General features: G+C 40.0%; 1 protein-coding gene across 2 annotated transcripts in view; it reads right to left on the bottom strand.

Moving 5' to 3' along the window:
- Positions 1 to 14,764, bottom strand: part of ippk (inositol 1,3,4,5,6-pentakisphosphate 2-kinase) — a 134,051-nt gene that overhangs the window by 39,113 nt on the left and 80,174 nt on the right. For both annotated transcript variants that reach the window (XM_076269094.1, XM_076269093.1), the window contains exons 6-8: positions 12,815 to 12,904; positions 12,478 to 12,536; positions 10,962 to 11,034 (exon numbers count right to left, since the gene is read on the bottom strand). In XM_076269094.1, coding sequence (XP_076125209.1) covers positions 10,962 to 11,034; positions 12,478 to 12,536; positions 12,815 to 12,904 — 222 coding nt within the window. The remainder of the gene's footprint in view (positions 1 to 10,961; positions 11,035 to 12,477; positions 12,537 to 12,814; positions 12,905 to 14,764) is intronic.

The following is a 14,764-nucleotide window of genomic DNA, read 5'->3' on the forward strand; positions in this document are numbered from 1 at the left end:
GTGCATGAACTAGCTAATTATTGCAATCAAAACTTCCGTTTGAGAACCGATTTCTTGTGCAAATTGCGCGCCTTCTCTCCAGACATTGGTACACATGCACACTCACTCTGCCAAAACGCATCACATGGGAATCGAACCCCAGTCTCCCGCATGTTATCCCATGTCTGAGACCACTGCACTATCCTCTTCCACAAGTAAATGGTGTTTGCGGGTAAACTTATAGTTTATAGGCCTGAACGTCATATTCACAAAATTTCTGTTAACTAACAAACTGACGGTTGTATGTGTTCACTGAACCAAGAGTATGAAAATAAAACACAACTTTTCAATCTAAAACAATCTGAACAGATATTAGTGCCAAAACCTTTCAGAATTCTTCACTTTCTGCTGACGAAAAAACAAATGTCTGCCATGTTTTTTGTGCACGTGAGCAACGTGTTTTTGTTGTTATGTCACAGATGTGAATAGCTCAGCTGTGTGGCCAAGGCTATTCGTACCAGGGGTGTACATAAACACTCCATATATATATATATATATATCCATATATATATATATATATATATATATATATATATATATATATATATATAAGCAATGTATATCTTCAAGTCCCACAGTATATTGGCTTGGTCATTCTTGACCACCTTTGGAGGTGTATCCCATTTTGACTGCAGCCCATACTTAGCACAGATGTTCCTATATACTATCCCAGCCACCTGATTATGGCACTCCATGTATGCCTTGCCTGCCAGCATCTTGCATAATGCTGTTATGTGTTGGACTGTCTCAGGGGCTCCGTTACACAGTGTGCACCTTTGATCTTGCCTTGCATGGTAGACCCCAGACTCTATTTTCCTTGTACTCAGGGCATGCTCTTGTGTTGCCATGATCAGTGCCTCTTTGCTGTCTGTCAGTCCAGCTGTATGGAGCCACTGGCAGGATTTCTCAATGTCAGTTACCTACTCTATCTGTTGGTGGTACATACCGTACAGGGTTCCTCCTCACACTCCTTTTTTTCAGGTGTTTGCTGCCTGAAGTATTCAGTATCCAATCACATGGGGCCATCTTCTGGATGTATTGGTGGATCTTAGTTGTTTCATCCTGGACACTCACTAGTCCTCGGCCCCCATTAGTCCTCTTAGTGTACAGCCTCAGGACGCTGGACTTGGGGTGAAATCCTCCATGCATTGTAAAGAGCTTTCTTGTCTTGATGTCAATGACATCTATCTCTTCCTTTGTCCAGGTTATTATGCCTGCAGGGTACCTGATGACAGGTAAGGTGTTTCTGTTGATGGCCTGCATCTTGTTCTTCCCATTTAGCTGGCTATCAGGACCGGTCTCACCCTCTGTACATACTTGGCAGAAGCACCTTTTTTTGCTACGCCCTCTTGGTTCCCATTGGCTTGTGGCATTCCAAGGTATTTGTAGCTGTCCCCCACATTTGCTAGGTTGCCCTCTGATAGTGTTGTCCCCTCTGTTCTGACCACCTCTCTTTGTTACCATACTGCCACACTTGTCTAGCCTGAATGTCATTCTGATGTCACTGCTGTAGATCCTGTGGTTCCATTTCGCAGTTTGTAGCCATAGCCACTCTTGCCAACGATCTGGCTCAGGTGGGTTTAGGCTAGGGCTTTGACTTTTGCCCAAAAATCATATTCGAAGTTCGTTTGTTTATTAATATTAAAATTCGAATATATTCGAATATGTATTAATAATATTTTGACCATTAAATGTCTTCAGTAAGACCGATATTGGTATCAAACTTAAGTTCTATTTGTTCTGTCCACCAGAGGGCAGTGTATCAGTCAATGTCAATAGACTACGTGCACGAAAGGCTGAGTATTTATGTGTGTCTGTTAAAATTGTTATTATTGAGCATAGGTCTGGGCGATAAAACGATAGCGATATGTATCGCAATAGACATGTAATCGATATCAATAAAACATATGTTCGATAGAACATTCGATTATTAAAAGCAACACAGACCTCCCGCTTAGTTGTCCATAAATAAATAGGCTAAATATATCTTGCATTGTAGTAGCAGGCTATGTGCAAATCTACCAGAGTAGGCGATAGAAGTAGGACTACCACAACACAGACTCTTGCCCCGTGCACTCTCTCTCCCTCTCAACAGGCGCATCCCTCCTCAGCATGCACATATAATCCAAACATTCACAATCGTGCAAGACGACTGGCTAAATTGCTAATAAATCCGGTGAGGATCATTAGCACGCTGCACGAATTTGTTCAAAACTGTTGCATTCAAATTGACTGCTAAATTCTAATAATCTCAATCCCGATGCAAATGGAAAAGTATTTTCCAAGAGTCAAACAGGCTTGTCCCAAGAAGAAAAAGTATTAATTTGAAACTTAAACACACGTGGGGAAACTGAGCAGTCTAACCAGTAGACTATGATAAACTAGCAAATTAAGCTAGGCTACTTTGTTTACAATATTTCCAGGCTTCAACCAGTGCTGCTTTTCATTCAGACTTATGTGCACAAATGTATTTATTTGAGTGTTTTTCCTGATTGTGTTGTTGTTTCTTTTCCCTGTTTGCTTTGATTGATAACTGAGGTGATTCAAATCAGAGGAAGGTTAAGTTTAAAATAAAAGTGTCTGTCTATGTGGGAGCTCACTAAGCGCGAACCAGGATGCTAACGTCACCTACAGGAGCCCAGATGACCAATAATAGCCTTGCTAATGAGCTAGTGATTTTACTTCACCAGGTGTGAAAAAAAACCTCGAAATCTGAATTTAAAACAATGTTTACAAGCAAATACATTTACAAAAAATAATTTCCATAGTCTACAGGTTCGAATATTAAGAGATCCCTAAAATTCTTTCGAATATCTTTAATTTTTAAAATAATCGAATTATATTCGAGTAACGAAGTTCGGAGTCAAAGCCCTAGTTTAGGCCTTTGCAGAACAGTAGTGGTGACAGAGCATCCCCTTGGTATATATCGCACTTGATGATGACCTTGGCAATGGACTCAGAGTTGGCCTTGGGTTGTCTTGCACAGCACCATGGAGTTCTTAATGAAGGCTCTTGTCATTTTGATGTTGTAGAGTTCCAAGCATTCCAGGATCCATGTGTGCGGTATTCAGTCATAGGCTTTCTTGTAGTCAATCCAGGCAGTGCACAGGTTGGTCTGTCTAGCCTGGCAGTCTCTGGAGACCGCTTTATCCACCAGTAGCTGTTGCTTGGCTCCTCTGGTGTTATTGCCAATCCCTTTCTGTGCTCTACTCCTGTTTTGTCTGATGTGCCCACTCATCTTATCCTGTGATGGTGTGCCGCCTCAGCAGCACATCGCACTATGGTTATTTGATTATTATTTAATTAATAATGTATGTCAATTTCATGAAATTATTATTTGTGTGTGTTCAGTGTGTTGGGTGCATTCCTTTGCATGCGAGGAGCATTGCTTAATATTTGATCATGTGTGTTTTTGGGGGTGTGCTATGGTAATTTTTGATGTCATGACGTTTGCTTTAGATGTCCGCCAGGTAGGGGTGGTGTGCCCGTTTTGGGTGTTGGGACTTTACCGGTGTCGGCGGAAGTAATTAGTTAATTGGCCATTTGAACACTGGCTTTTCTCTATGCAGGGGTTCAAAGTTTTGTGACGCACGGTAAGGGACTAGTGTGAGTCCTGCGGTCAGGTCTGCCTTATATAGTGGTACATGTATGTAGCCTAGCCATAAGAGACCTTTAACCTGCTGTCTCTGCCTGATTTCTCCTTCACCACTCGGGTACTCTACCACATATCCACTAAGATGCCTGAGAGAAGCCTCCACATTGTACAGAGACATGTTATTGGCCTGTAGTTGGATGGGGTTGCCCACTTCTGGGGGTCATTCAGGATCAGGACTGTTTACCCTTCAGTCAGCCATCCAGGGTGGGTTCTATCACTCAGTATTTGGTTAATATGTGTGGCCAGACGCTCATGTAGGGAGGTTAGTCTCTAGTAGCTATGGACCATGTCTAGTCCAGGTCCTGTCCAGTTCTTCATGCATGAGACCCTTTCTTGGATGTCTGCCGCTTTGATGGTCACTGGGTCTTCAGGGAGGTAGCTGTGTTGCTGTAGTTCTGCTAGCCATTGTGTATACATACTGTATCAGCTTTCCACAACTATGTTGTCTGTGACAGAAGCCATAAAAGAAGCCAGAGCAACAGATCAGTGCTCGGTCCTCATCCTGCTTGACTTATCAGCAGCCTTTGGTACGGTTAGCCACTGTATTCCTTCTCTCCATACTCTCAAACATGGGCATCTCTGGCTCAGCACTTTACTGGTTTGAATCCTACCTCACAGGACACTTGTTAAATGTGCCAGCAGCCAGCAGGCAGACCAACGGATACCTTGTCTTAGCTGAATTACTGAAGCTAAGCAGGTGTGGGCTTGGTTAGTACTTGGATGGTAGACCTCCTTGGAAAACTAGGTTGCTGCTGGAAGTGGTGTTGGTGGGTGGTCAGTAGGTGGCACTCTTCCCTCTGGCCAAAAAGATCGATCCCAATGCCCCAGTGCAGTGACGGGGACACTGTACTGTTAGAGATGCCGTCCTTCGGATGAGACGTTAAACCGAGGTCCTGACTCACTGTGGTCATTAAAGTTCCCATGGCACTTATCGCAAAGACTAGGGGATTCCCCGGTGTCCTGGCTAAATTACCAACCTGGCTCATTCAATCTGGGCCCCTAATCATCCCCCACTGCAATCGGCTCATTCACTCCCTCACTCTCCACCTCAAGCTGGTGTGTGGTGAGCGTTCTGGCGCATAATGGCTGCCGTGCATCACCCAGGTGGGTGCTACACTATCTTCAATAACCTCCTGAAGACCCAACTCTTTCGAGGGTACCTCCTCTGCTAGCACTACAAACAATTGGGCATGCTTAATCTAGCATTGAACGGTCATCCCATTCTATGAGAGTAGTGCTTATTGCTACACTGTACAATGTCCTAGTCACACTGTACCTTTATTGTTCCCTTTTTTGTCGCTTTGGATAAAAATATCACACTACATGACCTTGCATATGGTACAATTTGGTATTGCAGGAGCCAAAATTTATATTTTTTAAATTATTTATATATTTAAGAGATATGTTCATGAGTGTGTGTGAAAAATGACATTGATTTATGGTATAATATTTAACTGTATAGTTGTTAGTTTCCAGAGCCGGACAGTAACAGTACATTTACTTGAGTACAGTACTTGAGTACAATTTTGAGGGATCTGTACTTTACGAGTATCATTTTTGGGGAGTACTCATGACTTTACTCAAGTACATTTGAGAGGCAAATATTGTACTCTTTACTCCGCTACATTTCTATCCATAACCGTGAGTACCCGTTACTTCTTCTAAAAAAAAAAAAAAGAGGAAAAAAGAAAAAGCTTCAAGTGTTTGTTACAAAATAGTATTTTGTATTTGAAATACGTATTTTAAATACATCAGTGTTTCCCATACATTGGCCGCCACAGATAAATATTCTATGTTTAATTTAATTAATTTAATTTAAATTAAAGATAAGGTCAAATCCTTGCATTGCCATTGAGCTGCGCTTTTTACGCACACAGCCTTTCCTTGCCCCGCCCCGCTCTCTCTCGTAGCCCGCTGCCACTCCTCTGCGTGCATTTAACAAAATATTCACGATTGTTGAAGGATTGTTGTTGCCACATAAGCATTGCATAGCATAGAAGACGTCTGGCTAAATTGCTATTAAATCTGCTTAGCATCGTCGTGACCATGCTGTGCAAATTTGTTTAAAACTGCTGCATTGAAGTGAACTCTGCTAAGGTCTTATCACAACATAGTAGGCTACATTGAAGAGACTAAACTAAGTTAAGTTATGAAATCAAGCAGTATCTCAAAGCTAACGTTAGAATACTTTTTGGATGTCGAATTTAGCATGCTTAGCCTACTTACAGCTGCTTATCAAGTTCGTTGAAGGCCTCATTTTATTGACTCTGACACTGAATGTTTGCAAAATCCCGATGTAAATGGAAAAGTGTTTTCCAAAATTCAAAAGTGCTTGTCCCAAGGAGAAGTACGAACCTTTATTTTAACTATGTAGAAAACGTTATGAATTGCATCCACACATCAGCAGCCTTTCAATTGTGTTACAATTGCTAGGGTTCCCTCAAACGTCTTAGTGACAGGCACTCAATTAGACCTATACACTACCAAGACGATCCCCCCCGTTGTCCAAGTCAGCTACCGCCACAAATTGAATCCAATTCTGTGGGAAACACTGTACATGTATTAGAAATAATGTCCATCCCTGGCAACATGGTAAAAAGATGAAAATGACTTGATTTTACTTTCAATTCCTTTTACATTCTCCAAGGTATTAACATTAACATTTTTCATAACTCCATGTAGGACGTTTCTGTACATAAATGTAAGCACTGTGGCAGTAGTAATGCAATATTTAGAAAATGTAGGCTACTCTTGTACTCTTGATACTCAAGTACTTTTAAAAACAAGTACTTCAGTACTTTTACTTGGTTTTAAATGGCCACCAAATCTGAGGCCTCAACGATTCTAAACCTGATCAGACCCCCTTTGTGATTTGTGTGTGTGTTAAAAATTTGTTTTTTGTTAATTTATCACTTCACTGTATGGGCCAACGATTTGGTGAGTTTCTGATCATTACTTTCAAAGATATATGTGACAAATTCAAATAACATCCAAAAAACTAGTTGTCCAGTAAAATATTTTTATACAACAATCCATTTCATAACCTAGACATATCAAAAATATAAAAAACATGATTGGGTGGAGGTATCTCAAAAACTAGGCCATTTGGCCCTGGACTAATAGGGTATTCAAATTTGGGCTTTAAGTTTTACAATGTGTTTAAATTATTAAACTTGTTAAAATGCCATATCCAATACCCTGTATCACTCAATTTTATTTTATTTAATGATATTTATGTCAAAGATACAGGAGAGTGATAATACACACATAGCAGCCAATAAAATCTGTTGTTCAATATCTGACTGCTTGTATTGCCTCATGACCTCAAAATTTGCCTTGTGTGCAGTAGAATTTTGATGCATCGCAATGCATCGTAGAATCCAATTGAATCGTTACCTGGTGAATCGTAATCGAATCGAATTGTGAGGGCAGTGCCAATGTACACCCCTAACAGCAGTTATGAAGAATTTTGTGCATGTAACTGACTCGTGTCAAAACTATGTACATTATAGGGATGTAACGGTATGAAAATGTAACCTCACGGTTATAGTAACCAAAATTACCACGGTTTTCGGTATTATCACGGTATTTTTAAAAGTGTGTTCAATATGTTCAGAAAGCACTGATAGGCCTACACAAGCTGAAATAGTTTCAAAAAGTGTCCCGTTCATGTTTAATTGGCTATGTGCTCATAGCTAAACTTAGCCTATCATGACTTGGAGTTTGCTATTTCTGTTATTTGGATCCAATGAGTGAGACCAAAGTAAGTGTTCAAAATAAAACTTTAGGCTACTGTGTTCTCCTGATAACGTGAGTGGAATGGATTTAATGTGGACGCGAACATAAAAAGACGCAGAGTGGCTAAATGATACAGTGCACGCTTTGCAGTGAAAATGTTCCGCCTTTTAAAATCAGGTGTAGCCTAATCCGAATCGCAGTTAAAACCATCAATTAGACAACAGAATCAGTAGGGTACCAGTTTTATTTCATTGTACCAGGCCTACTGTATGTCAAAAGCAGGCTCGGATGAAGCTGGGAAGGATTAAACACACGGTTTCAACACCGCGGTAATCAACCATGATAATTATGATATTTCAAAAGAAAACGGTAATTGTTATCGTCAACATTTTTATCGCGGTTTACCATTATACCGGTAATCGTTACATCCCTAGTACATTATCAACCTAATTCGTTTCCAATACCCCAATGTTGAGGACAAATTTAACACGTAGCACTTACCATAATATCCCATGTAAAACTGTTAGCTTGCTAGTTAGCTAACTGTGGAACTTCAGTATAATATAGCCAATTATCTCACCTAGTTGTAGGAAATACATTCATATTACAAGTGATGGAATGAATGTGTGAATTATGTTTAGTTGATGTTGTGACATGTAAAGTTAAGCTTGCCGAACTTAGTTATACAGTCAGCCACGGGCAGTTTGACTGTGCTTACATTCGTGGCACTCCTGTTAGTAAACTGGAAAGAGCAAAAAATAGGAACATAAGGTTACATTAATCCCATAAACAGAGATAACTTACACCAACCTTATTTTGTGCCTTTTTTATTTACATTTGTTTCAAGATTTAGTAAGTATAAGCCCTTTTCACTCCCCACTTCGATGCAGCTCCATACTTTTCCATTATATCCAAATAGTCATCTTTCCCCTAAAAGGGGGCATGTACATGCAGCACATACAATGTTCCATTCCATTCGTCAGTGCGTATTGTTTAGTTTCCGGTCTAGCTAGATCCGGAGTGGTGTTGTAGTTTTTCTAACGTTACTGGTTGTTGCAACAGCATGTGAAAAAACGACAAAGTTTGTTAGACCAAAAAGAATGTCAATCTGATTTCCAGTTTTCAACAAGGTTTTATTTTGGGACATTATTCCTCTTTTAACTCATTGAGTGCCTAAAACGTAATATTACGTTTTTCCTTCCCATGCGCTGAGTGCCAAAAACGTAATATTACGTTTTTAGCTTTTTTTTTTCCATTACGAAACTAGACACTCTAACACACCTTATATGTGATTTTGGGAACTCTGTGATGAATGGAAATGAAATATATGATGATCGAAAACCCACGACAACGCACAATCTGGACATTTTATCTGGACATTTAATCTTAAAACTCTGCTTTTGATGGTTGCCGCTTTGGGTTGAATCAGTGACACATGCACGTCAGGTCAAAACCAGGCCATTTTCGTGGGTTTATCACTAGGTGGCAGTCTCGCCAGGTCTCACTAGGTCACTTCCCGGAACATTTACAGGCAACACTTCATATTTCAAAGACGCTACATCTCCATTTCGAGAAATAAAACAGGGATTTTGATGAAAACTAGCCACTGTTTAGCTTGGGATTTCTTAGGAACAGAGGCATGTAGAAATAAACGGTTTGTACCCACTGAGAGCTTAAAGTCTCACCTTTCAAACAAGCCATAGTATATATCTACAAAAATCGTTAACAATGATCAAGATTGCTGGCACTCTGGGCCAAAGCTTCCGAAAACAGCGCGGCATTCAATGGGTTAAGGACAATATTTTTTTTCACTGGGGTGTTAAAGGAACCGTATGTAAGAAAAATATTTCAATTAATCATAAAATGGCCCTGATATGTCACTAGACATTAAGAAATCATGTTCATTTCCAATACTTATATCACTGACAACAGTAGTCCGGCCAGGATATTGTCATTTAAAAAGTGAAGTTGCAGCCCTCAACTGATGTTGATGTTGTGTTTTGTCATGTCATGTTGTGTTTTGGCCTGATGCGCCACCCTCCACCTATCTACTAATCACAGGGTTCCTACACATTTTCCATTCCAAATTTCCATACTTTTTCCATACTCAAATTTGAAAAACTTCGTTAGATTTTTCTGACCATATTCTCAACATAGCGGCCAATTCTGGTTTGGGATAACTCGGTGAAAACAAAGGTATGGACAACTGAAGTGAATTAAAAAAATGACACTTAATATTCGTCCATTTAGCTTGGTCATTTTTAGTTGTATCTTGACAGTTAAGCTACACAACAGTAGGAATGGTTCATTATGACCTGAGTGATGTGATTAGTACTGCAAATGCAATAGTCTGGAAACACAAATATTTCTCCAAACCCTTGTTTCTTTTTTCCATACTTATCCAGACCTGGAAATTACTAAAATCAAATTCCATACTTTTCCAGGTTTTCCATACTGCGTAGGAACCCTGTAATCACAAAGTCAGTAGTGTTTCGCCATCCGGGTTGGCAACCTCGAGTCAGGGGGGAGGGGGAGGGGATACACCACTCTTCAGTATTTTGAAAGTGATTGCAGTACCAGTTTTGGCCACAATCTTACATATGGTTACTTTAAATTAGTAGCTAGCTATGGACTTTTAGATTCTCCGCTAGCTACACTGCTAACTTCACGGTCCGCCCATCGCAAGGAGGTGTACTGGAAATTACTTCACATTAAAGCTTGTTAAAGGAAAGGCGGCGGCAAGGGGACAGATTCCAGGACTGTCCCTTCATTGGAGTCGTTTGTGAGGAGGCAGCTGACTGAGAGACCTAGCCTTTTTTCAGCCGGTGCTACCTAGCCTATTGTCAACAGTTACGTGAGTAGAGAGAACTTTTGTTCTAAAAATCTGGGTATTCTCTTTTACTTTTATGTCCTTTGTATCTTGTCTTGGAAGCGTGTGCGTGAGTTTGTGTGTTTGCATTGACTGGGCATTATGTTAATGTAGCTTCATGGTTTAGATCAGGGGTCTTCAACCTTTTTCAGCCCAAGGACCCCTTGGCTGAGAGGGACACTGAGCACCCCATGGTATATATTTTTCGTAGCATACCATACTTTTCGTAGTATACCATACACCATAGACTTTTGAACTTGATTAATTTTGACACACATGCATACTTTGGGAGTTTGGGGTGACTGTCACATATACATATTATGTACATTTTGGAATGCAAGTTGACCCACCAATGCTTGTGCTTAGAATCTTGCTTAAAGTATCAAATACATTTTGCCTAGTTATTAAATGAGCTATAGCTGGACTTAAGACTTTGCACCTTGGCCGTCATCTAAATTAGGGCCCCAAGCGTTACATAGAGATATAGTAATATGGCTGACTCAACTTCTTATACGATGTGCAGTTCTTCCAAAAATCTATAAAAGATGTCTCAGATCTAGGACATACAACCTAAAAATGGCTGGATATTCACTCAGCTATGAAAGCCTTCAACAACAGGTATCCATAATATCGAAGAAACTCACTCAGTAAGACACTCACCTTAAAGATTTTAAAGTTGTTTTGTGGTTCCTCAAGAAGGTGTTTAATTGCAATGTACATTCTCTGTTTGTTCCTAGACATAAAGAAGTTGGGGAAATGTGTTTTAAATTCATTTTAAAAAAAGGTAGTCTGAAGTTCACATACATCTTGACTGAATACATTCAAAATTTGTTTTAGTGATGCAAAATTTCAGAACAATAAGAGTAGTTTTCACTTTTTCCTTTTATTCATCACATTCACGGGAGGAACAAGTTAAAGGATAATTCCAGTATTTAGCACTTTGAGTCCCTTTTCTTGTTTGTTTGGATGAACTAGAGTGGTGGACACCAACATTTTGACGATGGGTCCGGTCTCGACTTTCTGCCTCGTTTTGAATCGCCTTTGACTGATTCAGAGTGGCTGGCTATGGGCATGCACAAACATGTCCTTAAACCCTTAACGTTCATTTTCAAAACTGTGCAACTCACCGAGTGGTGAATTGCACAGTTTTGAACTTGCACATGGCCACAATCTTTTACCTTTTCGTATTTACAAGCTGCAGTAAGGACTCTCCATTTTCTTTTTCACCTTAAAATAAAATCTGTAGCCTATTTTGCGGACTTCTCTAAATACTTCAGAAGAGAAGGTAAACAACTAGTCACTAAAATCGCCTATTAATGCAAGCTTGTGTTATTTTGTGCATTTGCAGTGTTGTCTGTATGTTTGCTTAATCCCTCTGGCGAAGCACAGGCGAAGTACTGCTACCGTATTTTCCGGACTATAAGTCGCACCGGAGTATAAGTCGCACCAGTCAAAAAATGTGTCATGAAGAGGAAAAAAACATATATATAAATATATATATATGTTGCAGCTGAGTCGCAGGACCAGCCAAACTATGAAAAAAAGTGTGACTTATAGTCCGGAAAATACGGTACTTGGGCGCAGAGATTGTCCGTGCTGTAGCGAGTGAGAAAAGTACTGATGTGTTGCATGATATCTCTGCGCCCAAGTAACGGTGCTTCGCCCCAATATAGTCCCAAGTCAATACCTGCCTGGGAGATCACCTCGTCTTAATCGGCATTGCCGTTTGTACTCGTTGTGAAGACGGAGGCCACAAGAAGTAATTTTTTTTTGGGCTCACTTTTATTCACAACGTACTATCTGGCTACAAAGGATTCTATTTACTATGCTAAGCTAACCTAGCGGGGGCACTACCGGACTACGGCAACGCATGCACAGAGACAAAAATGTTTTTGCCCACTTATCTAACTCTAGGGGAGACTGTGAGTAACCCAATTTTATAAAACGGTTGCGTGTTCCTTTAATATTCCACCCAGACACCTCAAATTCCATCAAGCAAAGAACACAGAGAAGAAAAGAAAAAAAACACTAATTTGATTTCCATTAGATTTACTTTTCTTAACATTCTGTATGATGCTTGGTTTACGGCAACAAATGAAAATTCAGTTTGAAATGCGGTGTTTCTTTTTTTTTAAATTTTAATGTCTCAAGTGCAGTGAAGTAATACAGCACTCACCCTGAGAAGAGGTCCAAGGGGCAATACCGACTCTGTCGTTTCCACTTTCCATTGGCTAACTGCAGAGGTGTCAAAACATGAATCACAAGGACCTATTGTAGTTCCAGCGCTGTGGTGCATATTAAGTACTCAACCAACAGTGGGGCCAGAAAATTCTCCAACTTTCTTTAAAATATCTCTCACTGCTAGAAACACATCCTTTACATGTAATAATTTTGTTGAGCAAACTACATGCACTTCAGCAAAGGATTTAAAGTTCAGCTCACACGTCATTGAATGCTAAAACTTCAGAGGATGGAGGGCTGAGGGTACTATGATGAGTTTATTCTGAGCTTACCTTGTAATGTTGGTGCATGCAAAACCGGCACACTTTGCGTTTGCATTCCTTAGTGACATGCCCCGAAAAAGGAAGAAATCCACATTTTGGCTGGAGAAAAAAAGTATTTGATCAGTAGTAATAATTAGTCTTGTAATATATTCAATATATTGTCCTCAGAATGCATGTTGAGTGCTTAAGCCTGATGAGTTAATAAATGTACACAAAACATGTGACACACACAGGCATTTCTCATCTGAAAAGCATGTGACAAGATTCCTGGCTAACTCAATGTCCGAATCACTCTTCTAATTTTGGCAGTTCCCCTCTCATTCTTGCCTAGAGGCACACCCTGTGCTTTCACTGATTTCAAATAGTAATTCAAACCTCCTCAGATTTGTTTCTTCCTATTACGAGTAAACTACTGCTTAATGGCCAGAAGCACACTATTTTGATCTGAAATCATTTAAGTACCATCATACCATACCAGGCCAGTTGCTTTAATCTAATACCCTTCTGGGTTTGAATGTATGTTTGAAGTATAAGTATATGATATCACTAGCAGTACCAGGTAATAAGCGGGATAACGCCGAGACGGGCGAAGGAAACTCTTTACCTTTGCCTCGTCCATTAACTATAACGGGACAGCTCGGCAGCCGTTCTCCCTTACTTATTATATAGCTCTTTAGAATGCTGCAGTTCATGAACGGACCTTCCGAAAATTTGGATGTCCGATAATTCTATAAATCCACTGCAAAAATTACTGACTGCTGACAATGGAAACAGGTTTTGTGCTTCCGATTTAAGTCATCTTTCAGATCACTTCACAAGCATTAGGTTCACTTGTCACAATGGAACTTCATTAGGGTTGGGTATCGTTTGGGTTTTAATAGTGATGCACAATATATCGGCGGCAGATATATTATTAGCCGATAAGTGAAAAAATTATTATTATCGGTCCAATAACAGAATTCTGGCCGATAATTTGCGGCGATATTTTTCCTAATTTAGGCCTACGTAAAGTCCATCTGGCTACACTGAGCTACTTGAGCTTTGTTGGCTATACTTTTTCCTCAATATAATGTCAGCGGTGTGAATGTATTTCACCACTCTAACAAAATCTGTGGATATGCGTTCATTTGGGAATCTGTGCATCTCAAAATCCTCTCGTGAATGATCCGCTATTTAACCTTAACAGAGCGGAGCTCAGCCCTATCTAGAGCCGTCTTGTGCTGGTGTGTTTGCACTTTACCGCGCTGGTCGGGGAAACAAATAAACAAACTCGTTAGTGGGACGAGTACATAAGTAGGCCTAGTTCTAAGTTGTGTTTCTAGTATTATATTTGCATTACTTTAGCTTGGGTTTTGTATTATTACCTAGAAATATGCTAACCATTCGTGCTTCAGTTCCAGACAGGTCGTCATAATAAGTTATTAAAACCTTCCGGGCTAACTCCTTTAATTTCTGCTGCAGCAGGTTGTGCGCAACAGAGTAGACGGACATAAGATACAGTCTAAGGAGTTGCAGCTTTATTCAGTTACACGCAGTTGAAACTAAACCTAAGTTTCCCTCACAAACTCTGATTTGGTCGCTATACTGTAGCTTATTCCAAGCTGAGCCGTTTATGAGCATTTAGTCCTAAATGAAAACGATTCAAACTCTCTAGCCACTCGCTCGCAATTCACTGACGTCAGGTTCACTTAAAGGAGCCACACATACTGTAGGGCTAGGCTACTGTTATGTTGTTGACTGCCGTACTATTGAGGACTATTATGAGTTCTGTCCATCATTTGGTGGTAGGTAAAATAACTGCAATAAAATTATGCTTATTAAATGCTTTCCCCAAATCACTTTCCACAATTTTTTTTCAAGAGTAATATTAAATCCTATCGGTATCGGCCACAACAAACCAATAAATATCGGTTATCGTTATCGGCCCTAAAATTCCATATCGGTGCATCTCTAGGTTTT

This window comes from Alosa pseudoharengus, unplaced genomic scaffold (genome assembly GCF_046254945.1).
Source record: "Alosa pseudoharengus isolate Yale_2024_CS ecotype anadromous, Long Island Sound unplaced genomic scaffold, YU_APseudo_1.1 YU_APseudo_1.1_scf_5, whole genome shotgun sequence".
NCBI lineage: Eukaryota > Metazoa > Chordata > Actinopteri > Clupeiformes > Clupeidae > Alosa > Alosa pseudoharengus.